This window comes from Oreochromis niloticus, linkage group LG12, assembly GCF_001858045.2.
Source record: "Oreochromis niloticus isolate F11D_XX linkage group LG12, O_niloticus_UMD_NMBU, whole genome shotgun sequence".
Lineage (NCBI taxonomy): Eukaryota > Metazoa > Chordata > Actinopteri > Cichliformes > Cichlidae > Oreochromis > Oreochromis niloticus.
This window is the reverse complement of record NC_031977.2, coordinates 5304878-5328701: the sequence shown is the minus strand read 5'-3', so window position 1 is coordinate 5328701 and position 23824 is coordinate 5304878. Positions and strand designations below refer to the sequence as shown.

At 39.0% G+C, this 23824-nt stretch overlaps 1 protein-coding gene across 2 annotated transcripts; it reads left to right on the top strand.

The window, feature by feature from the left end:
* The first annotated feature begins 1893 nt into the window (after positions 1–1893).
* LOC100706130 (golgin subfamily A member 7) lies at positions 1894–23163 on the top strand. 2 transcript variants are annotated; one of them, XM_003448574.3, is made up of 6 exons: positions 1894–1979; positions 3822–3947; positions 8557–8709; positions 12613–12714; positions 15413–15465; positions 21132–23163. In XM_003448574.3, the coding sequence occupies exons 1-5, from the start codon at positions 1971–1973 to the stop codon at positions 15452–15454; spliced, it is 432 nt and encodes a 143-aa protein (XP_003448622.1). In that variant the 5' UTR covers positions 1894–1970; the 3' UTR covers positions 15455–15465; positions 21132–23163. The 2 variants fall into 2 exon arrangements, with proteins under 2 accessions (XP_003448622.1, XP_005472982.1); XM_005472925.2 differs by having other exon boundaries at positions 21129–23163.
* The last annotated feature ends 661 nt before the right edge of the window (positions 23164–23824 follow it).

Genomic DNA, 23824 nt, shown 5'->3' with positions numbered 1-23824 from the left:
GTAACAGCAAAAGATCATCAAGAAAAAACTAGATTAAGAATATTAAGACTATTAGGGAGTTATCTAAGCCACAAACATTACTTAACTGATCATACAGCATCCACCTTATGGGGCCAAAGACGGTAGAAAGCTGTCCAATAGTTGTCAGACCAAGACGCAGAGAGGACAGGTTGATGTTTTTGATGGAAGGCTAACAAGTGACTAAAGGAACAGAAAATAGATACAGAACAGCAAAAGAGAGGGACAGAGCACTCCGAGAATCCTCAATGGAAATCTTTTTAAAACTAAAAGACTGTGGACTGTGGGAGAAGTAAAACTTTGGGAAACTGGTGATTCTACACATGGAGTTTTTACAGATCAGTGACCACTGAAATTCTGATTAATTTATATTATGATTTAAAATAACCAAAGTGAAATGATTTGATAAATCACTGCCGAGGGGATACATTCTTGAAGGCTACATTAGTAGTCTTCAGGGAGAGTTCACCAGACTTCTTGAAGGACATTAGAAGTTCTTCTTTGGATGTCGGCTTCCTTTTGTTCCACTACTGTCAAAATGATCCCACACAGTTTGGAGGCCAATCCAAGACTGATTTTTTCTCTATCCAGGTATCCCTTTACTCCATTGGCAGTGTGTTTATGATCATTATCATGCTGAAAAGTGAAGCCGTTGCCAATCAGATGCTTGAGTTGTCAGTCACAATCTGACCTTACTGTTGTGCATTCATAATTTCATCAATTTGACAAAATCCCCCAAACCACTGGCTGAAATACGGTCACAAACCATGTCAGAGCCCCCCGCATCTCTTAGAAATGGATGTAGACACGCACTTTGGCACATCTCAGGGTTGGCGTAATAAGCAAATGCTTCAGCCAATACCTTTTGATTAGCCTTGTCTCGTGATTTTTTGCTTTGTGGTAATCTTTATTCTGTATTCTGTATTCACTGAGATATTTGAATGCTAATCAATAAAAAATCAAATCAAATCAAAACCTTCTCCATACATATTGACCATGATTTCAACTAAAAGCTTCACAATCAGATTCATCAATCCATCAGATCTATTCTTGTGTAATTTGGAATACCCCAGTCTTTTTCCCTGTTTCCCTTCCTTAAGAATGTGTTCGTGATAGCCACCTTTCCAATGAGACCATTTCTGATGAGGTCTCAGTGGCTGTATTTTAAAGCTCTAATTCCTAATGGGAACTACACTACACCACCATCTTTGTTGTTGCAATTCTTCCATAGATTTCAGTTCAGAATTCTTTGAGAGGCACATCGTACACTGAAAAATAATCATCAGTCTTCAGGTGGCTGAGGAGGTTAGGCCAGGTAATAGTGTTATGCTCGGATTCTGTAACAGAGGTCAGAGTTTATCTACAGAATAGATGTGTCTGTGAAGATTCTCAGTCATCCAGGTCATCGTAGTGTAAGGAGCTTGACCTCAGTAAATCACATGATAGGGCTAGGTTTCACAATGGGTTCACCTAAAACCTTAGCTGATTGTGACCCAGACCTTTTTTCACACCTTGGCTTGTGTAGGGAGAGGAGGAAGAGGGGGTTGATGACCCTCTTGCGGACACTCCCATAGGGCTTAAAATCTGGGACTCTCCACCAATTGCTCTTAGAACTGAAGACGCTTTTCAGATGAGAGGTGAAACGTCTTCAGATGCTTTTCTTTCCAAGCTCCTTAGACAACAGAATAGATGGTTTTGAATACCAACATATGTTAAAATAAAAGGAATACATTTGCTGAGAGGGTATTAAATAGCCAAGATACGGTAAGAGAGTGGAAAATCAACAGTTTGTTCGTCACATAACAAGTTATTTACAACTACAAAGACTTTTATTGGAATCCTTTCAGAGTGGCCTCCTCGATAATGTCCTGCTATATACTCCGGTACAATAGGTGGCGGTACAAACCTGGCTCATAGGCTAGTCGTCCACGAGTGAAACCAAAGAAGAAAGAATGGCAGAGGTAAGCTAACTGTGATTTAAACCCTCATTTTTACATGTCTGCGGTGTGGTAATAGTTTAATTGCTGTTGAGTTGCCCGGGAGTGTGTTTAACGAAAAAACAGAGGGAAAGTGGACCGGTGTTAGCCTGCCAGCTCACTGGTTGGACCTAAGTTGTCTGGCCAGTGTTTACCTCTAGTAGCATCTCTCCTAATAAGCTAGCAGTAGATCGACGCACATATCCAGAAACTGCGTAATTTAACCAAGCAGAGCTGTGTGTATAAGCTAAAGATAAAGCTGGCTGGGTTTGATTTGCTTATAGGTGCTAAATGATAAACAGCTGCTCAGAGAAGGGTGATAATGTCAAGATGGTGACACGAGTGTAATGCCATAATCTTCTGTCGGTAAACCAGCACAGATCAGTCCAAAGAAGGAAGACATGCCCTAACATTGAAAGCAAACACTTCCAGCACAGACTTAACATGTGTTCGTAACATGTTTGGTACAAGTAGCTAATGGTAATGAAAGGTCGCATAACCACGTACTGTTGAGGCCATAAGTACCGGGAGAGTTGTCATATTCTTCAGATACTTTGGCATCAGGTATCTGCTGATGTCTTCATTTTTAGGAAGACACCGGGAACGGTTCTTTTATGTTAAAGTCAGGGTTACAATTTGGCATCTGTTGTTGTCTGCAACACACATGAGTGGTCAGCCCTGCTGTACTTTTCAGATCTGCTTGAAGTACCTTAATGATGCGTAGATGGTGTTATTGTGAAAAAACGAGCAGGAATGTGGGCACGTTCAAGTCACCCTGACCCAAGCACACATTCATGGCAACATCAGGCTCGGCATTCTTATCTAATTTGTAAAGTAAAACAAAACAAATAAATGACAATGGGATCGGGATAAATACAGGGGAAAAAAATAAAGATAGGTTTACATTATTTATTTAGTTTAGTCAGTTTGAGAGTTTTTCCCAAGTCTCACAGTTCATGAACTTCCTCAAACACACGTGTCATGGGGGGAGTGGAGCCGAGCTTCCTAAGAACTGTTAAAATTAATTTAATGAGAGTGACAGAGAGAGAGAGAGAAGCTGATGAGGACTAAGAGAGTTGCTGTTAACACACGGTAATTAGTGGATAATAGGATATGTCAGCTAACATAATGGTTGTGACTTCAGTATAAGAAATAAAAATCAACAGTCGTGAGGAAAACAGACATTAGCTTGTGGGAGCCCCCCCCCCCCCCCAACACAACACACACACACACACACACACACACATACATACATACACACACACACACACACACACACACACACACACACACACTTGAATATAAAAGTTTTACAATCAATTGTAAAAACTTTACTTCTGTAATCAGATTAACTGTTCACAGCCTTGGATAGAAGCAATCACGAAAACATTTTATAGAAGATATTGAATTTGTATTGTTGCTGTAATTAATACAAAAAGCGAACATGAGAAATCCATTAACAGTCCATGTAATAGTGTATGACTAGTTTTGCCTGTAAAATGAATAAACAAAAAAGCTGGCTTGCTTAACTCTAAAAAGCTTAAACAGTTTAATGTTTGTTAAAATGCCACATGAAAAATGTTAAAATATATCAAAAATATTTTAAGTCACTGAAAACTCTAAATTTGTGCCTAAAAATATTCAGAATGTGTCACAGACACAAATAAGCTCCTTAACTTTTTTGTTTGTTTGTTTGTTTTTTGTTTTTTTGTTTTTACTGGCTGCATATCAGTTGTACAGTTTATGGATTTATGCACTTCTAAACCTGGTTGCTGTGTATTAGGTGTATTGTATTGTGGGCATATATCAACGGTTGTCTTTCCACAGACTCACAGCTTGCAGGACATGAGGCAGCAGACTGCCATCACTGCCAAAGTCTTCATTCAGAGAGATTACTCCAGTGGCACCATGTGCCAGTTCCAGACCAAGTTCCCCTCTGAGCTGGAGAACAGGGTAGGTCTTGCTACTCCACAGTGTTTCTAAACATGACTTCGGCTGCTTAAACAGATAACTTATCTTTCCGCATCCTGTGTCCTTTTTTTTTGTTTGCTTGTTTGTTATATATATTATTTTGATAAGCTGGAAACAAAACACTGCATATTATCCATACTGAGGAGTGCAGAAGCACTATTTTGTCACTAGCTACAAAAGAACACAGCTGAGTGTGAACATGGAGCCAAAACATGGAACAGCAGGATTGTCAACAGCAGCCTGCTGGATTTTGTCCTTATGCGACCTACAGTGGAGGTGGGCTAAAAGGAGGAGTAGGCTGCAGAGACTGAACAGGAACAGGCTGCACGCCACATTAAAGCCGGTGGCAGCACCAACAGTTCAGAGTTCGCAGGACAGAGAGCTGCACTTTTAAAAATGGTCGTACCACATGAAAAGAGCAGCTTCACATCACTTAAACCGCTCGCTGGTGGTTTATTGGCACTTCCCTCTGGACTGGGTGGTCTACCATGTTTTTCCTGTAGGATTCAGTTTTCTCTCTCTCACACACACACACAGATACACACACAGACACGGAACAGCTGGACAAAGTAAAGAATGGATTTCCTCTGGGAAGTAAATGCTTAAGTCCCCGTCATAAAAAAGATTTTCCCGTATATATTTTTAATGATCTACTGTAATTCCAGTTTATGAAATATGGAGTATAAAACCAAACCATTAAGTGGCAATAATTTTTGGACAATAATTTATGCCATTCTTTGAAGATGTTTGCTTTAATAAAGCCTTATATTCTTTGAGGCTAATTTATTGCTCCAGTTCCTGATTTCTGCCATGTAGTTACCCTTGTTTTGCGCAAGTTAGCATGCTCTAAACTTTTCCTTATTGCAAGCAGTTGTCATAGACTGGGATTTATTATTTACATTAAGTAATAAAGAAAGATTTGTTTGTGTAGCACCTTTTAAAACTACAAAAAACAGAAAGTTGGCTGACTTGTCTCCCAGGGGGTGACATTTCTGCTATATGGGATCCTCATTTGTTTGCTGTTGTGCACAATAATAAAGCCTCGTTCCTGCCAACTGGGAACTCAGCATAGGCCCCATAACCGTTTGTACTGGTGCTTGAGCGATGACGGACTTGCAGCGTTCTTCTTTTAAATGATCAGTGTACCTGCTCGGCGAAAAAACGAATAGATGAATTTGAAATCACAAAGTTTACCTCTAAACTGAAGGTCAAAGGGGTTTAAATGCAAACTTCCTCTGCTTGGTATCAACTGCATCTGGTCGAACTAAATGAATTCGAGGTATTTCTAAACAACATTGAGGAAGTCACATCTGGCTAGCCATCGCACAATTGACCTCCAGTGACCGTGATGAATAAATATTCAAATGTTTCTCCTTAGTTTTTAAGTTTATTATTCTGATGTTTCTGATGTTTTATTTATATGCATATACTCATGTGTTTATCACTGTTTGTACTGTTATGGAACCTCTACTGATTGAACTGCTGCCTGTCATGCCAGAATACTCTTGCAAAAGAGATTTTAAATCTCAAGAGTCCCATTTTTCTGGTGAAGTAAATATCATTTTAAGACAAAGCAAATGGCACATGGAAAGGCCAGTGTGAGAAAGTTTGCCAGTCAGATCAATGGGAGGAATGGGAAACAATACAACTAGCGATGGTGGCCTCAGAAGACGTGGTAGTTTTGTGTGTAACATGTTGAGTGTCACTGTGCCCAATTTTGGCACAGTGATTTTTAAAACCTTTTCTTTTACCTCTGTGAGGTCTGATCCTGCCTCCTTGCCAATCATCTATCAGTTACACAGGCAACATTACTCCACTTTTGCTTTGCTGTTATTGTTGTGTACAGCTTAACAGCAGAAAAAAAGCTGAGCGGCTGGCAGAACACTGTGCTCATTTCGGTCAGCCTCAGAGAACTAAAGGAACTGTCGTACAAGACCCCCAAAATTCTAACTCATTATTCTTTCTGTTGGGATATCGTGAGTTCTCCCAAATGAAGATGTAAAAGTAGTGCGCTAAATTCTTGAGCCACCCTTCATTTCTTTATATTTTATTTTGCAAGAAAGCCTGCTCCTTAAATTCTTTTAAAAATTGGTTTTGAGCAATAGTTCTCCAGGATTTCTGACAGCCGTTCAATGTTTTTCTTTGGACATTGGCTGCTTTTTAGCTCACTTTCAGTCAAGTCCTCGTACCTGATCACTTTTAGAGGGATTTTTTTTTTTGTTAAACTGCTTAACGCTGACCTTTGAATCATTAAGGTGTAAGAAAAAAAAAAAAGACAGCTAACTTGAGGGTGCCTTGAGGAAGTTGGATAAGTGGAGAAAAAAGTAGACGTGTCAGCCCTAAAAAAGATGAAAAACATCTGAAAGTCATGTCCTTAAGAAATATAAGAAAAATCATCAGATACTTGATGCAGGGAGATGCATCTGGTCCTTTAGTTGATCCAGCTATTGCTCACTGAAGCCTCATCAGTAATGTTCTCAGTGGAAGAACGACAGTCAAGAAGCGTCCTTAAAGAAGCGAAATTGGGTTCTAAAGATTAAATTAAAAAAGTATGTTAAAGCTTGAATAATAGAGTTCAGTCTGATGAAGAATAAAGGTGGGCATACCAAATATTGACTTTCAAGCTGTATACAGTTGCAGATTTTCCGTGCATGTTGCACATAAATCGATGCAACTATTTCCCCTTTTTGTAGCAAAATATGAAGAAATGACAGATTGGCTCAAGACTTTAGCACAGAACTGTAGGTTTTCATCCATCATGAAACAGTAACTTAAACAGATTTTAATGATTAACTGTTGTAAACATGCGACAGGCCATAATCAGGCCAATATCAGATGTGATGTTGAATGGATCAGTGTGGGGGGCGGAATAGATGTACTTACTCTGTTTATTGGATTTAAACATGCTGGAGGCTGGGTTACCTAAACAGTGGTCATTAGAGTCAAACCTTGAGATTGTGTTTGTGGATTTGAGATTTTTGAAGTAAGTAAGCAAGGCAATCGAGTCTTTGATCGGAGAGTTGTACTCAAGCAGTCTTTTTTTGTCTATTCCATTTCAGTCTTTTCAGGTCTCTTTCCTGTCTGAATGCTTGTTGAAAGTAGTGCCAAAGAACTGGGAAAGCACTCGGACTTCTAAATGCATCTGGCAGCTTGCTTGCCAAAAAATTCAAAGGGTTTTTCATTAATTGACTGTTCATGTTATATTAAGCGACAGCTGCAATTAAGAGAACGCTCTCTTCCTTAATTGGATTTGTAAACCCCGTTCACCGTTGTGCTCTCATCTAACATCTCAAGAACAGTGATATGGGCAGATCACACATAATGGAAAGATGGACATTCGGAGAAGTGGGGTTTTAGTTGCAGCCTCTTAATTGGTGAATTTAAAGAGAAACAGAGGCTCTCAGGGTTTTTTCTTACATAGAGAAGTTTTTGGCACTCCCAAAAAAACCATGCAAACCTATTCTTGTAGCCCAGCCAGCATTAAATTCAGAGCTTGTAAACAGCCAGTCCACCAAATGCCAGATGTTGAAAAGCCTCCCTGGTGAGAAAATTGTAAATGTGATGGTTGGAAGGAGGACTCTGAAACTGAACTTTATAATTTGTAAATACAGTTCTTACAGTACATTTTTACCCTGTAACTCATGTTTACTCCTGTCAGTGATGTTTTTTGTTTAGTTTTTTTGTTTGCTGAAGATGGGACACAGCTCGGTGTGTTTCATCACGTAGGACTTGTGTGTATTGTCTTTATTAATGGACAGAATAACCAGGGAAATGCATAGGTTTCCACAGAGTCATTGCAGGCAGGCTGACAGCACTTACTGCAATGTAAAAGTCACCACTGAAGGCCAATTCTGAGTCAGGAAAACCCCTGGCTCTGGTTGGTGAGTAACAAACACGTCTAAGACCGCTAATATCTCGGAGCCTTTTGTTGGATACTTCAGACAGAGGGAAAGAAAAACTTGGAGGGTTTTCAGAGGTTCAGGAGGTCCTTGGCTGGTTTCTCGTCTAGTCTGGTCGGAAGCACCATCATTTCCCCTTAGTATCACAGAAGCTTCTTGGATACTAACATGCGACTAGTGTCAACACCCCAGTGAAAAAAGGCCTGTGAAACCAGTAATTCATCACACTCTGTCAGCTTTCCTTTTGGTAAGCCTACATTCAATGAATTCTCAGTATTCTTGTATCCCAAAAGCTGTCTAAAGGACACCAAAATGCGGCGGTGTCTTTATCTTACTTTGTGCCACTGGAGAAGGAGAAATATTCCAGAACTGCGTGTGTCCTGCTTTCACCGCGTTTGTCCTGTCTGTTATTAAGTGGAAACATTCACGGAGCACACGGCCAAGGTATCCGAGTCATTTCAAGAGGTGTTTCCAAAGGCAGGAAGGAAGCCCAGTATTCCCTTGATATATGACCAGTCCAAGAAAATTCAGCTCCTCATTTATCTAGAAATGGAAAGAATGGAAGAAAACGATCTGGTGCTAAGGAGATTGTGTTTCCACTCAGATATCCTAAACACACTCACACTACTAATCAAATTTACGCCTGGCTCTGGGCCTCAATTTTAACCCTTTTGTCTTTCCTCGTATTTCAGATCGACAAACAGCAGTTTGAGGAAACGGTGAGGGCGCTGAACAACATGTACGCTGAGGCCGAGAAGCTGGGTAGCCAGTCATATATTGAAGGCTGTTTGGCCTGCCTCACAGCGTACACAGTCTTCCTGTGTATGGAGACGCACTATGAGAAGGTAGGATTTGTTTTGAATATAATGTTAAGTTTTGAAGCTTCTTTATTGTGAAACATGAAAACATTTAACATAAGAGTGATGGGAATAAATTATTTAGCAAAAAAATAAATAGTGTATACAAAAGCTATTCAGATGTATTGAGTTTTCAACATTAAAATTTAATCTATGCATAAAAATGTACAGGTGTTTTGGCTTTGCCTCCTTTAAAGCATAACTGAGGATTTTTATGATACTAATAATTGCTGATTTAAAATAAGTTGTGTTTTGTTTTGTTTTTTCAATCAATTTTACAGAAATTGTCATTAAAATGAGTCATACTGTGCAACTTTGTTCAAATGTTGGCTGGCTGGGTCTATTGGAGCTTGGATGATTTAAAAGTAATTTCGACAGTGTTTAAAGTATCTGCCCTCGGTCCCCGGCTGGTGTTTAAATAGCTGCCAAGAAGCAATGCATGTAGAAGAAATATAAAGAAATTCAAATTGTTAGAAATACTCCATGTTGCATAAAACAAGGAAAGGGAGCTGCAGGGACCTTGTGTGTCTGTGTCTTGTCACGTTAGAGAAAGCAGTTCTTCTGTTTCCCCAAATCTGATGTGTTGGTATGGAAAAAGTGATGCAGCCACAGAAAATTCACAATCTGGAAGGATTATTCTATCAACATGAAGCTTTTTGGATTTTCTCATTAAAAACGATGCATTCAGCTAATTTAAATGTGGAATTTGACCCGCCTGTTTTCCAGTAAAATCTTGTGGAACATTTACACTTGTGTAGGGAGCATGGATTGCAGGGCCTTTTTATTTGGAGTTAAACTGCTCAGAGGGTTCATCAGTGATGGGTCTCAGTGAAGTGGGTGAGTGAAGTTGAGTATTTACAGAAATGTATTTTACTATAATCAAAACTTGTAAAAAAATAAATAAAGACATAAAGAAAAAAAAAAAGAAAAAATACAATTGTGTCTGATTGACTCAAAAAATGATTGGCTTCACAACACTTTCCAGCTGTAGATCCAAAGTGGACTCCTTTGTAAGCACCCCTATCAAAGCAGAAGTCAAGAAACTGAGAGTTTCTGAGCATTTAGAAGTTCTTTTCTTCAGTGATTCTGGTAAACACCGCTGCATACTCTCTATAGACCAGTATGAGTCCACATATCCACTCAGATGTTTCTGCAAAGCCCTGCTGTGTGTGTTATTTGCCTTGTCATGCTGTTGTCGACACCTTCCCCTCTCCAAACTCCTGTGACAGCAGAGTGAGGTTCCAACTCTGTTGTTTTTGTGCAGCTGCTGGAAAGATGAAGAATGCCTGAATTGTTTGAATCAAAAACCTCTCATCTTCTAAAATCAGTGGGAATATATGAAGATATAATTTGTCATATTCAAAAGCGTATTCAGGTTTTGTTCAGGGTCTTATAAAACGGATACATTTCTTCAGTTTTCATTGATAATATAAAAATGAAAGCCAGCTATCAAACATTGGAGGCCACAGTTAATTAGAATTCTCATTGTTGAATAATTCAGTAATCTGCAAACTGTTTGCTCGATTAATCTGAATTTTCTTATGGTAAATGGACTGATTCTTATATAGCGCTTTTCTACTCTCCCGGAGTACTCAAAGCGCTCTATACAACATGCCTCATTCACCCATTCACTTCTAAACTCAAGTGCAACGTAAACTACATTCATACTCCGATGAACGCATCGGAGGGCAACTCGGGGTTAGTATCTTGCCCAAGGATATTTGGCCTGCAGACTGGGGAAGCCAGGGATCGAACCACCAACCTTCCGATCAGTAGCTGATCTGCTCTACCACCTGAGCCACAGCCACCCCAAATCAACCCCAATCTATAGACACCCCTTATAGTCTATAGATCTAAGAAAAGTTATAAGAATTATTTATCACAGTTTCTTAAAGCCCAAGGTTACATGTTCATATTGCTTGCTTTTGACATACCACTGAAGACAAAGATGAGCACATATCAGTTTTTAAAAAGCTGGAACAAAGACATTTATTGAATTTTTGATTTAAAAAAAAAAAACTTTTCATGCACTAGTTTAGAGGAAAACGTCTGAGATCTTTCTAGCATTTCTTAAATAGAAAAGTACCTAATAGTCATCATGGGTAAATAAAAGAAATGTATCAGATTTAAACATATCGAATAACTTGTTAAAATCAGTTCAAAACTTTTGTAGTAGAAATGTAGACTGACTGCAGCGCGAACATACATAAATAGCATAGTGTATAATTGAAATTCATGGTGGGTTTGGGAAGTTGTGTTGCTGCTGTGGGAAGTTTTAACCTTGGCTGCTGACCATTAAACTAGTAACAGGGTTATGACTGTATATAAGTTTCTCATGTATCTAAAATTCCTTATTTGCAGTTTATAGAAGGATAAATGTAGCAGTGGAATCTTGCGAATTTGTTTTACTGGACAGGAGTGAACTGGAAAAATATTTTCCTTGATTTGGGTTTCATGAGTACTCATAAAATCAGGGAATTTAAATGTACTGGTTGTTACCAAAGTGAAGATGGAGTGTGTTATCCGCTCAAGAATGTGGTGGGTTGGCTTGTCAGATTCTCTGGTTGTGTGCTTTGTCAGAGCGACTGCTGGTTTGATTGTGGCAACGGCATCTACAGCAGGAAAGCAAGACTTGCTGTAATCATCCACACAACACTCCATAGTTTGTGTGGATGATTAGAGCTTTTCTTAACTCACTCTCTGGCTATCAACAGAGTAGTAATGAAACTTGGAAAAAGGGTTATGCAAACCAGAAATGGAAACTATTTTCCTAATGCGATTTACGCCAATACGTTTCAAAAGGTTTAGCTTTTACTATGAAGGCAAGCAATCTTCGTTTCTGGGTTGCATCACACAGTTGACAAGTGCTTGCAGACAAGATGTTGCCTTCAGTGCAAACAGCAGGTAACCACACTAATCTACTAGTGACTACAAGATTTGTGAGAAGGTTATCAGTGCAGCCAAGTATACCCCTGCTACCAATTTCAAGCTATTGATATCAAGCAGCTTTCTGCAACTACTTGCCAACAAGTCACATTTTTCCCTGGCAACAAGTGATCACCGTGGGGTCAGTTACAGTCTTTGGACCTGCTTGACTAAGGCTTAGTCAGTTTCACAGCAACTGTGAGAAACATCCTGCAACCACTTCCAACCAGCTGATGAATAGTCATTTTCCCCTAGTGAATGGTGGTTGCCATGTAGTTGCCAACTTGTCTCAGGCCCCTGTGACTGAGGCCTAACCACAACCTTGTGTAAATATTACCTGATGATGGAGTACTGACTCGGTGTAGCATCAGCTCTTAGCCCAACGTGAAAGAAAGCAGTAGAGCTGCCCAGAGAGTTTTTGTTTAAACTCATCAAACCAAAGTAGAATGGCTTAGCATCTGAACTAGCCAATGTGTACTACTGTAAAACAAGATTGACCACCACTACTGAATGCTAGACAATACATTTTCTTGCATTTTTTGATGCACATAGAAACCTTTAAACAATCTATCACTATTTGAAATTTAAGAGTGAATAAAGAGGAGAGCGCATATTGTGTTATTCAATCCGGACTTACAGACATCAACAACTGTGTACTGTATTAGGCTAAAGCTGAACTTTGAGGCTTTACCTTGGCCTCCAAGTGTTCCCCTCAGTTTATTCTAGCACTTGTATATTGTAAAGTCACAACAATAGTTGCCTCAAGGCACTTATGTTTAATACCAGTAGCTGCATACTAACATTCTCATAATCTAAGTAATAAAATGCAGGTGCTAAGTAAGTATATATCCCCAGTACGCTTGGTATTACATGCAGACCTTGTCAGGATCTCTTATTTGGCTACTGACTTTCAGTCTGTAGTTGCTTTGAGTATTAAAGTGCTTTCTCGTTTCTCTTTTTTTTTAGGTTTTGAAGAAAATTGCAAAGTACATTCAGGAACAGAATGACAAGATCTATGCACCGCGAGGCCTACTGCTCACTGACCCCATCGAGAGAGGCCTGCGGGTCGTATCCTATAATTTTGTGTCAATACAAACAGAACAAATCGAGCACTTTTCAGTTCTTTTCTTTCTAATTAGAGCACACAGTAGATGAAAAAGAGGAACCTTATACTCGGATTGCTAACAAACAAAATCAAAACACAGTTAAGGCTAAATGGCACTATGTTTTTACAAGAAAAGTAGTCTTGTGCAAGAATGAGGATGTACGGGAAAAGGGAATTGTGCAGTGAATAGTTTGGTGAACTTCAACTTGTTAAACATACGCTGAGATCATGAAATGTGAACGTAATCGGACCACATCTTAAGCAGAACAAGGAGCTTTCACAATGACCTAATAGATGTAGTGATTTACAGGCCTTCCACCCCCACTAACTGCTGGATGAAAATGGAAAGCAGCAGTCACAGGCAACTTACAGGAAATCCAGCACTGTGTAGGGATAACCTGTAAAAACACCAGATAAAAGTTAATATGTAATCTATAGCATCTGTGCACCAACATCCTGTCTCAGCGTATGCATGTGTGGGGTGACTCAACATCCCAATTAATTGCAACTGGGCAGCAATAGGAGATTAGGGATAACAAAATATGACCAAAATTGTTACCAGCTGAGCTTTGTTCCCACTCCTGCTTATGATTTTATAGTTTTGACAGTGATCTGGATTTTTTCACCAGCACTGTCAAGAGCCCTGCTGACTTTGGCACGCGAACACTGGGAGATTGACAGGAATGCCTCACCTGAACCATGGTTTTAACATTTGAGCCGTTGAAACCTGATCGTATTTGTAACTGTCTAGTACGCCTGCTTCATTTTACCATCTGGACTCTGAAAATGTACCGTTTCCTCTAGTAGCAAGGGGTTGAGAGTTGCTGTGACTTTTGACAGTGGTTTGCTGCCACCACAACTGCACCCTTGAAAAATCAGAAGCTACTGCTGGCCAGACCCCCTACTTTTTTTATAACACAGGAACACAACACTATGAGAACTGCTGGTGTTAAAATAACATGAAGTTAAAGTGTCGTCCGATGGGGATTGATGTCAGGCTACTATGTGCTACTGGGATGGCTGTAATTAGCCATGACGTCAATTTATCAAGTGTCTTGAATTCTGCTGTTCCGACAGTTTATCTGTTCCTGCCTTCACGTATACGCTTCAGCCACAACATTTAAACAGTCGAAGTAAACAAATAACATTTGTTCTGATATGCAGTGTTGCGCTTTTGAACCCTTGGGTCACAGAATTTATGTGGGTGTTGCTTTGACAAGTACCACCCACATTAGCATTGTTCCAGACCAAGCAAACTCTTTAATGACAGCAGCTTTCCTCAGCAGGACAGCGCTACATTCCATCTCACAAACCCTATTCAGGAATAACTGGAAGAACACCACAAAGAGCCTCCAAACTTCCCACATCCCAATCTGAGGAAGCATTACAGTAATGTGCCTTACTAAGCACGATCCACTGAGGTCACACATTAACACTTCAGGCTCAGAGGATCGGTTGTTAAAATCACTGACACCAGTCAGTGGTCGGTACTACGGTAATGAGAAGTGCTCATTAACAGAATAAAGCGAATAATCTCAGAAGATGCCTACAAATACATTTTTGTTTAAATCTCAACTAGCAGGGTGTTTGACTCCTTTAGCAAGGCCATGCTTTACTGACATTTTCAGTGCTACATCTAATCTGACACTGATGAAACTGGCAAAGTAAAAATGCTGCTCTGTCTACTGAAAGTTTTTAGAGTAAGTTTGTAATTATTACTCACTTAAATGCTTTGGTTTTGAGCACTCATTTAAAATTGGCTTTCATTCGATAAGGAAAAACAACACAGGAAAGAAACTGTGTCCAAGGGCTTTGGCTACATTTGTTGTGAAAGATTTAACAATCTTTATTAAACTGGAGTTAGAATGGATAATTAAACGAAACGGTTGGTAAACCCTTTGATATTTTCTGTTTCTGCATAAGACAAAAAAACATGGAAGATTCATGAGATTTTCCTGAAGATAGGAAAAGACAACTTAATTTAAAAAAAAGAAGAAAAGAAATGTCTGCGTCCTTGAAACATCTCTGTGCTGTTCCTCTTTTCCTCCTGCCTGGCATATGTAATATTTTCATATCCATAGCCTTGACCCTGACATTATTAAATACTCCAATAAATGCTTGGTAAGAAGTTGAGATGGAAAGTCTCACTGATGAGCCTACCAGTGTGATAGAGGTAGCTACAGTCAAACTTGTATCTTTAGTTGACACAAAAACATGGAAAGAGGAAAAAAATAAGAGAATTGATAAACAGTTTTTATTTAGTGTGTGTGTGTGTGTTCTTGTCTAGCTATCTTTGTGAGGACTGAAATCTGCATTCTACTATACTTGTGAGAACCAGCAGTCACTTGTGAGGACACACAACCCGGTCCTCACACTTTTGAAGGCATTTAAAGGCATTTTTGAGGCTCAAAACGTGGTTTTAGTGTCAGGGTTACAATTAGGTTATGGTTAGGTTTAGGGTAAGGGTTAGGGTTAGGCATTCATTTTTAATGGTTAGGGTTAGGGTAAGGGGCTAGGGAAACCATTATGTCAATGAGGGTCCTCACTAAGATAGCTGAACGGGGTTCAACACACACGTTGGAGAGAGAGAGAGAATTTACATTTTAATTTGATGTATCCAGACTTTCTGCAGCTCCATTTCCTTGACAGATTCCCATCAAGGTTGAAATCACCATCTTTGAAGACAGAAGCCTGACTAGATAAAAGCTAACATGGTGAGTCTCATAATTAGAAATTTCACACATAAAGAGGACTTTGGTCCTGTTACAGATTTAATGATGCTCTGGTTTTACAGCATGCTGATACATTTCCCAGCTATGAAACCCAAAGGGTTGGAGTCAAAGAGCAGTAATAAAAGTGACTTCTCTCCCCATATGTGCCACAGTTCTCATGCAGAATGCTTCTGCTGTAAAGAAAAATCCCACATCAAAGTGTAATGTGAGTAATATCAGCGCCATGAGAGCAGTTTCATAAAGCTTCTAATGGAGAATTCTGCTTATTTTATGACTTCAGGTTTTGTCATATATTCACTGAGGGATTTATGTGCTCACTGTCCAGAGCACATGCATGAGCCAAACCCCGCCACTGAACCAGAAAAGAGAAAACGTGCCCGTTCAGCACCAAAGCAATCTCCCTGCAGTCACATTTCCTTAACTCGATGTAATCAAACAATTATCACATTCTACTTAAAATGGCCTATTTCCTTGTTTACTTTTCTGGCCAATGGGTTCCTACCACATTTGTGTCTGGAGAAAGTGGGCGAGGGCCGTTAAAGGCTTCAGTTTGAGAGCAGACTTTTGATCTGCTGAAAATAAGCTTGAAAACTAATTAGAAAGCAAAACTTACAGCTGTAATATGATGGGAAAAACCCCTAAAACAAAACAGACTAATATGGAGTGCTATATTCTTGTCATAAACCCACTTTATTTATTGACTCCAAGTCAAAAATGACCTTTGCTGCTATTCTTGATGTTGTCATCTATGCCAAATAAACCCGTTCAATTTTCTTTCAACCAGTTCAGTAAACATTTGTAATTTGAAGAGGCAGAATAAACAATAGGGGCTTACATAGGTTATGTAAAAGTATGCTGTTTCAGAGGGAGGACTTAAATGACCTGAAGTGATCCGATGGTCTGATCTCTTCACAAACTTTGTCTATTTTTATTATTCTCTGATATACAAAACCTTAGAATTAGCTGTATGTTACATACTTTATATCCTAATTGAGTAGAGATGATCAGATTTTTTTTCAAACATACTATTTTTAATAAATATCTACAGCTGTTTGTAATTTTTTTTAAACATGTGTTAAATATTGGTAAAAAAAATTTTAAAATGTGTGCATAAATCCTCTGACTCAGAGTCGTCTGACTTTAAAAATGAATGATTTTCTTTAGTGAACATTATGTACCTTTTAGTAAAGCTAATATATCTTTATTGTTATGATTATGAAAGTGCAAAAAGAGTTGATAAAATAGTAATAAACCAGACAAGTTCCTTCATGCAGATAAACACCAGAAAAAATAGCTCAGAAAGGTTAAAAATATATATATATCATTACCGGTCAAAAGTTTTAGAACACCCCATTTTTTTTCAGTTATTTATTGCAATTGAAGTTGTTCAAGTCAAATGAATAGCTTGAAATAGTACAGTTAGCAATTTAAAGCTGTTCTGCAGCAGTGGAGGTTGATCAAGCCTTGAAAGCTGGTGCTACTAATTCCCACAGGTGTTCCAACTTTTCTGGATTACTTACAATGCCCTCTGTCTGTCTGCAATTAACAATGGAAGAGAGACGGACCATCATAACACTTTAAAATGCAGGTTTGTCCTACAGAGAAACTGCAAGAGAAATTGGAAGAGGTCTGGCAGACCCAAGACCACAACTGAATCAGTGGACAAGTTTCTGAGAGTTAACAGCTTGCGTGATAGGCAGCTCACAGGACAACTGCTTCGAACACAGCTTAATAGTCATCATAGTAAGCAAGTCTCGGTTTCAAATGTGAATAGAAGACTTCAAGCTGCAGGTTTGACAGGACGAGTTGCAGCAAGAAAATCATTGCTAAGATGTCAGAATAAGACAAAGAGGCCTCCCTTGGCCATGAAACACCACCATTGGACTACTGAAGAAGGTATTTTGGACTGATGAATCAAAATTTGAAGTCTTCAATTCATTACGCAGGACCTTTGTATGCCGTTGAGTAGGCCTACAGTGTGTGGCATCAACTGTCAGACATGAAGGAGGAAGTGTGATGGTCTGGGGCTGTGTTGCTGGTTCCAGGGTCGGTGACTTGTACAGAGTGAGAGGGACCCTGAACCAAAGCGGTTACCATAGCATTCTGCAGGGCCATGCAGTACCCTCTGGTATGGACCTAGTTGGTCAGGGGTTCATCCTACAGCAAGATAATGACCCAAAACATAAGTCCAAGATGCCAAAAAACATGGAGTGGCTGGCACAGTCTCCAGACTTAAACCCCATCGAGCTGTTTTGGGATGAACTGGACAAAGGCGTGAAAACAAAGCAACCTACAAGCAACCATTTATGGGAACTTCTGATACAGATATGGAAGAACTTTCTGAAGAATATTTGACTTCTATTGTAGAAAGAATGCCACAGGTGTGTTCAGCTGTTATATCTGCCAAAGGTGGCTGCTTTGATGATTTGGACTTTGAAAGATTTGGAATACATTTTGGTCTATAAATTGATTCCACGATTTCTTTTTTTAACTCCACTGCTTATTTGTACTATGCTTTCATTTCAACGAGTCCAACGAGACATTAAACTGCATAATTTTCAATAAAAAAGTGGAAAAATTGGGGTTTCCTAAAACTTTTGACTGGTAGGGGAGCTCAGTAAAATATAGAAAAAAAGTAAAGAGCTCAATAAATCAGTCCAATACTTAAATGTAATAAAATAAGAAGCTTAGCAAACAATTAAATGCAGACAGTGTTGTATTTGGTAAATACTTTGGCAACCAAACATTGTGTCACTGTATGGAACAAGATGGCATGACAAGATCAGAAGTGGGGTTTCTTCCTGTTAAAAGGGAGTTTTTTCTTCCCACTGTTGCCAGGTGTTTGCTCATAGGTTTTTGTTATATAAATAAAATTGAATTTTTGCCGCATGGCAAAGTAAGCAGTAGTTAAAATCCACCGATTCTATGTATTTTGACAAACAGGACCTCTTTAATGGATCATGTTACTATAAGAATATAATGAAAGCTATCAGATGTTAAAGACAGACTTGGGCATTTATTTAATTAAAATCAATAACTAGAGTTCCTACAAGGTTTTTCTAGCTTGCCTTTAATTTATTTTCATGTAATTTATTTTTGTGTGTGTACCTCATTATAAGTAAGTATAGAAACCTTCTTTCCTGGTCCTTTACTTCACTGGGAGTAAATCACTGTTATGTTTAGCTGCACTTTAAAGCATTGCTGTTGTTTTTCAGTCAGCGGCGCTCCACACTGACTGTAAATCTATGGCTTAGTATGACAACTACTCATTCACTTTGTTTTAGTAATGTTGGCTAGAGACAGTCAACAGAATGAACACTTTGCTGCTACTGTTGTAGATTTTCTGAGTTTACACCTGAAAATGGCCAGCTCAAATAGACATGAATAGACATCATCAGCAGGTTTTCTTGTTTGTTGGCAACAATCAAATGGTGCAGTGTTTAAAAACCAAGCTCAGATTACTCATGCACGACACAGAATGTCCTGCATTACATCTTCAAGCTTGTCCTTTGATTTTATTACACTGGAAATGAAACCTAATGAGAACCAAGTGTTAGAGGAAGCTACTAATAATCCACTGCTTAAAATATGATGGCGTGTCAGTGATTTGCAAGGAGAAATTTTTCAAGGAAATCTGTTCCAGCAAATGAAATTTTCTCCTCATTTATCCGGTTGTAAAATTGGTTTCATTAAGAGCACTCTCAGCAGCAATCATTCCACTGCACTGATTTTTCTACCCAACACCTCACCTTATATTCTTAATGCTAAGACCCTTTGAGACAGTGCACTATGATCATCAACCACAGATGGCTTTTGTATATCTGCTGGTCTTCCCCACTGGCAGATGCCCTAAGAGCTCATCCCATAAATTGTTTCTTTCTTTCTTACAGTAAATCCTTTTTTTTTTTTTTCCCTCATGTGTGGAAAGATGAATAAGTCAGGGAAGCTCACTGAGGGATATGTTGGATTCAAATCATACTGAAAAGCACTTTTGTATAGAGGTTGGACTGGACCCAGTCCTGCACTGATGCATAGACATTACCATGAGGATGAGTATGACACACCCAGTAAATGTTTTACCAGGAAAATGTTGCACTTGGCAATATTTGAGATACCAAATAAACTATTGCACTAATACAGCACTGATGCATACAGGGATTAATCTTCTCATCTGAAATTCCAGCTGAGTGCCTCCATACATATACATGTCCTGTTAAGGAATGTAAACCCAGGATTTTTATAAGTAGCTGTTGATAGAAAAGTGCGTTGGAGCTTTGCCAGTGTCAAAGACGGAAACCACAGGCAGTAAGCAGACTAACGGATGGATTTTCTCTGTGTGTTCTCAAAGTTTTTAAGCCTCTTCATTCTGCTGTTTCCTTCTACTGTGTCCTCCAGGCTTATATCAGTCTCATTTAGTCATATTGGTCAGTGAATCTGTCACAGTATTTATCTTCATCTACTGCATGAAACTTCCTCACCTTTACTATGTGAATATCCATCCATTGTATGTTACACATAATCCTTTGATTTGTTGTAACACTGGAAAAAATTACAGATTAAAACAGATTTAAGTGCTGGAGTCTTCTAGGAATGAAAGTATAATTAAACAATTATGGTCTTACATATTTTTAAACTTATTATTCAAAACTTAAAAATGAAAAATGTATCAAGAACACCCGAGCCTTCTTTTCCCAGCCCCATTTTCTGTCCTAATTGTAGTGGATTTTTAGCTGCTGTGAGCCTCCCAGTGAAGGTCTGAGCAGCATGATGGATCGGCCTCCGGTGGGATGAGTTCACTGTAGAAAAACAGACTTGGCGTGCACAGCTGCTGACTCCTGAGTATCCTTTCAGAGGCAGGTGGTGCCAAGTCGGTGTCCTGGCAACTCATCCAGGAGATGTTCTGCTCCTGATAAGGTGTCACTTGGCTCTGTGTACAAACAGCACAGCACATCAGCAAACCTGTAAATTAGTCTGCACACATGAGAGTATTTAATGTCAGCGGGGAACATTTTGGACAAGGTGAAAACAAGAATGGTATTCATCATTAGATCTCCTCATTGTCTGAAATTGGAGGCTTTTTTGTCTCCTGCCAAGAAATGTATTTACAAGCTGAAGGAAAATATCATTTTGACTCGCGTGTCACTTTCTGAGTTTCTGCAGCTTATGTGAATCATCCTGAGAACATTTCCCGAACAGCAGCACGCTACATTATGTTTATACCCGCTTTATACATCACTAACAGAACCGCACCTGTGCCTGACCATATACTTTTATATAACCAAAGACATTTTTGTTTATATGACATACATATTCACCACAGCAACAATGTGAAGCTTTTTAACATTTTGAAAGCAGCCTGAAAGACCTTCTGTGACTACAGAAGTAAAAAAAAAAAGAAAAAAAGAACTAGACCAACTTGACTTCAAACCTTTTACCTTCAGTTTTTTATGTTAATATCCATCCACTCATGTTCCCAAATGACATGAAGCTAAGTTATTCGCTGCTCACACCAGCAGCAGCAAATCTGGCCTGGAGCTACACCACACCTATACACTGTGTATCTATTTTTTAAATAAAACACAGAAGAATTGACATAATGCTCAGTCAGTGTGTTATGTCATTAACTAATGTCACTGTTTCTGCAGCAGCTGTTGGGCTGCACGGAGCTGCAGGGTCTACAGCATTCCGTCAGCAGAGCCCACCTCCCCCGAGGAATACCGAGGCCTGCAACCTTAATACTGCGTCTCTACAATCTGTCATCACTGTCATATGCATGTTCCATTCACATGACTAGGTTTGAGATGTTGTGCCTCACAGGTTTTAGCATTATTTCTTGCCTTTCTGTCACCATTGATAAGCCCGGTATCAAAGTGTTATATGCTTGTAATCAGCTGACAGCCATCTCCTTCTAAAAGAAAATTGCCTTCCCATTCAGCTAAAATTCATTCTTAATCTGGTTTCATGGGAAGTGTTTTTGTTTTTGTTTGTTTGTTTTTTTACTTTTTGTCCTTGTTTAGGCACTAAACTACTATGTTTACCGAAGAAGTAGCACAGGATCTGAAATAAGAAGCAAATTCAGACGTGCCTTAAATCTGCACTCTTTCTAACAGCCTGCAGGGGGCGACTCCTCTGGCTGCAAAAATAATCCTGACTGTATGGAATACAAAGGAGAGATGAGCCTGCTGCTCACTTGTTTTAAACACTTTCCTGACAAATCACGCCAAATATTAAAGAATGCAATCTGGTTTTTATTTTGTAATTGAATTTTATTTCGGGACGAAGAAGATGTTATTCTTTATGCTGCGGCTACCTTGTGTTTGCTATCGTGAGAGCATGGAGTGAGCTCAGTTTCCTGTCAGTAAAAATTCATGGGTCCTCAAACAGGACAGCACAGTGGCCACTGTTTTTCTATCTTTAACCAGTTTTGGCCTATCTGGTCACCTAAGATAGAAAGCAAGAGTAGTACCCACATATATTTGAACTTGAGTCTTTGTTTCCCTTGAACCACAGTAGAATGCAGTTTAGTTGTATGGAAAGAACATTTTTAGGAGTAAAGGCATTTAGCTGGACTAAAAGGATTTATATCTTGGAGAGATTTTAATGATATTTGTGGGGACTCTGACCTTTTCTATATGCCTGTCCTTTTTTAGAAGGTCCTTTTTAAACAATAAAGCTGACAAACAGGGTAACTCATTTTTATGACGCTCTATGGAACAGCCACGCTGTAAGGAAGGCAGTTGTTATCAGCGCCGCATCCCTGAGCTCCCTCTTTGCTTGCTTTATTTTTGTTGGTGTGTTTTTTGGGTGCATGGTATTTTAATCAGCATGTTTCCCCATCAGTTTTTAGGTTATAATTTCCAGTTCCTGACATTCTAGTCAGTCCCAGATTAAAAATTTACTGTATGTCTCATACAGTAAAAAGATATTCTTTTGTGTCGAGAAACCCAAACTTGTGCCCGCTCGGTATTTAGCATGTCATACTGTAAATGCACTTCCTCGAGTCATGGTTCGTTTTCTTTGAAGACTATACATAATGTTTGGTGACTACTGTTTATTTTTTGACTCGCATTCAATAAGTGTATACTTTAATCATATCTTGTGAGCTTGCCTTTGACTGAAGTATTAAAAGTGCTCTTGTTAGTTGACTTTGAATGTTTTCTGTGAGAATCTCCAGGTATTAGACAGTAACTACATCTCAGTCCTGCTAATCTGTAAAGTTTTTCAGAGACCCACTGCTTAATGTCGCTGTACCAATTTCTAGTGTGACCGGGCCTCATCGTGAAGACCGTATCATTTGTTTTGTTCACTTTCTGCTAACACACTGAAATCTAACACTACGATTTTTACTCTGCGGAGAACCTCAGTGCTGTTTGTGTTAACAAACCTTACCAAAGGTTGAACAGCATGTACAGCTGGTTGTGTTTCTCTTGTGAATGTAGTCTGACAGAAGCATCTTGTAAAAAGTCTGTATGTACAAGTAATGACCTTTGAATGCCATCAGTAACAAAGATTTTTAATTTTTGTAAATAAATGTTTCTTTAATTTTTTTAGTTAGTGATGTCATTTATTTATCATATACACATGTAAAATTCGGCTGATTTAACTTTTTTTCAGTTGAAATCAAAATGCTAAATTCATCTTGAAATTGTATGCTAACAAATAAATCCTGTAAATATTTTACACCATGCTGTCTTCGGTGGTTATTTGGGGTATTGTTTTTTTTTTCTCTCAGCCGTTTGGCATGTGGCCTGCTCAACGCACTGAGCTAAAGAACCTCCCATCATTTGGGAATTTTGATTTGAATTTATAAGAGGGATATTTAGGTCATCTAAGAGTTTTTTTTTTTTTTTTTAAAGCAACAAAGGCCTGAAAAATAAATCCAAGTGCCAAAAAATGGCCCTTTCTCTATTGACCACATGAAGCTGTCCCCAGAAGTGAGTCAAACCATTTTTGGAAAGTTGAGCTCAATTTCACTAGCCCACCCAGACCCGTGGCATCAAGAACACACCTTGGACCCGTCTGACAAAAACATCTCAAAAAGCAACATATCTTGCTACGATCTAAAGAAATTCAAGAACAGCTCAGAAACAACCCTGGAAAGGGTTATGAAGCCATCTCTAAGGACTCCAGTGAACCATGGTGATTAATTGTCGACAAATGAACAAAAATTGGAACAGTGGACAGCCCACCAAAATTACTCCAGAGAGACAACAACTCATCCAGGAGGTCACAAAAGAACCCAGAACAACATGTAAAGAATTTACCTCATTTAAGGTCAGAGTTTTTAAAATGAAGTAGAAAGAGAGTGAGCAGAAATTCCATCCATGGGAGAGTTCCAAGG

Excerpts from the sequence above, each read along its gene's own strand:
- LOC100706130 (XM_003448574.3), top strand. Across the intron at positions 3,948-8,556 it reads CCTCTGAGCTGGAGAACAGG|ATCGACAAACAGCAGTTTGA; the intron begins GTAGGTCTTGCT and ends CTCGTATTTCAG. Across the intron at positions 8,710-12,612 it reads TGGAGACGCACTATGAGAAG|GTTTTGAAGAAAATTGCAAA; the intron begins GTAGGATTTGTT and ends CTTTTTTTTTAG.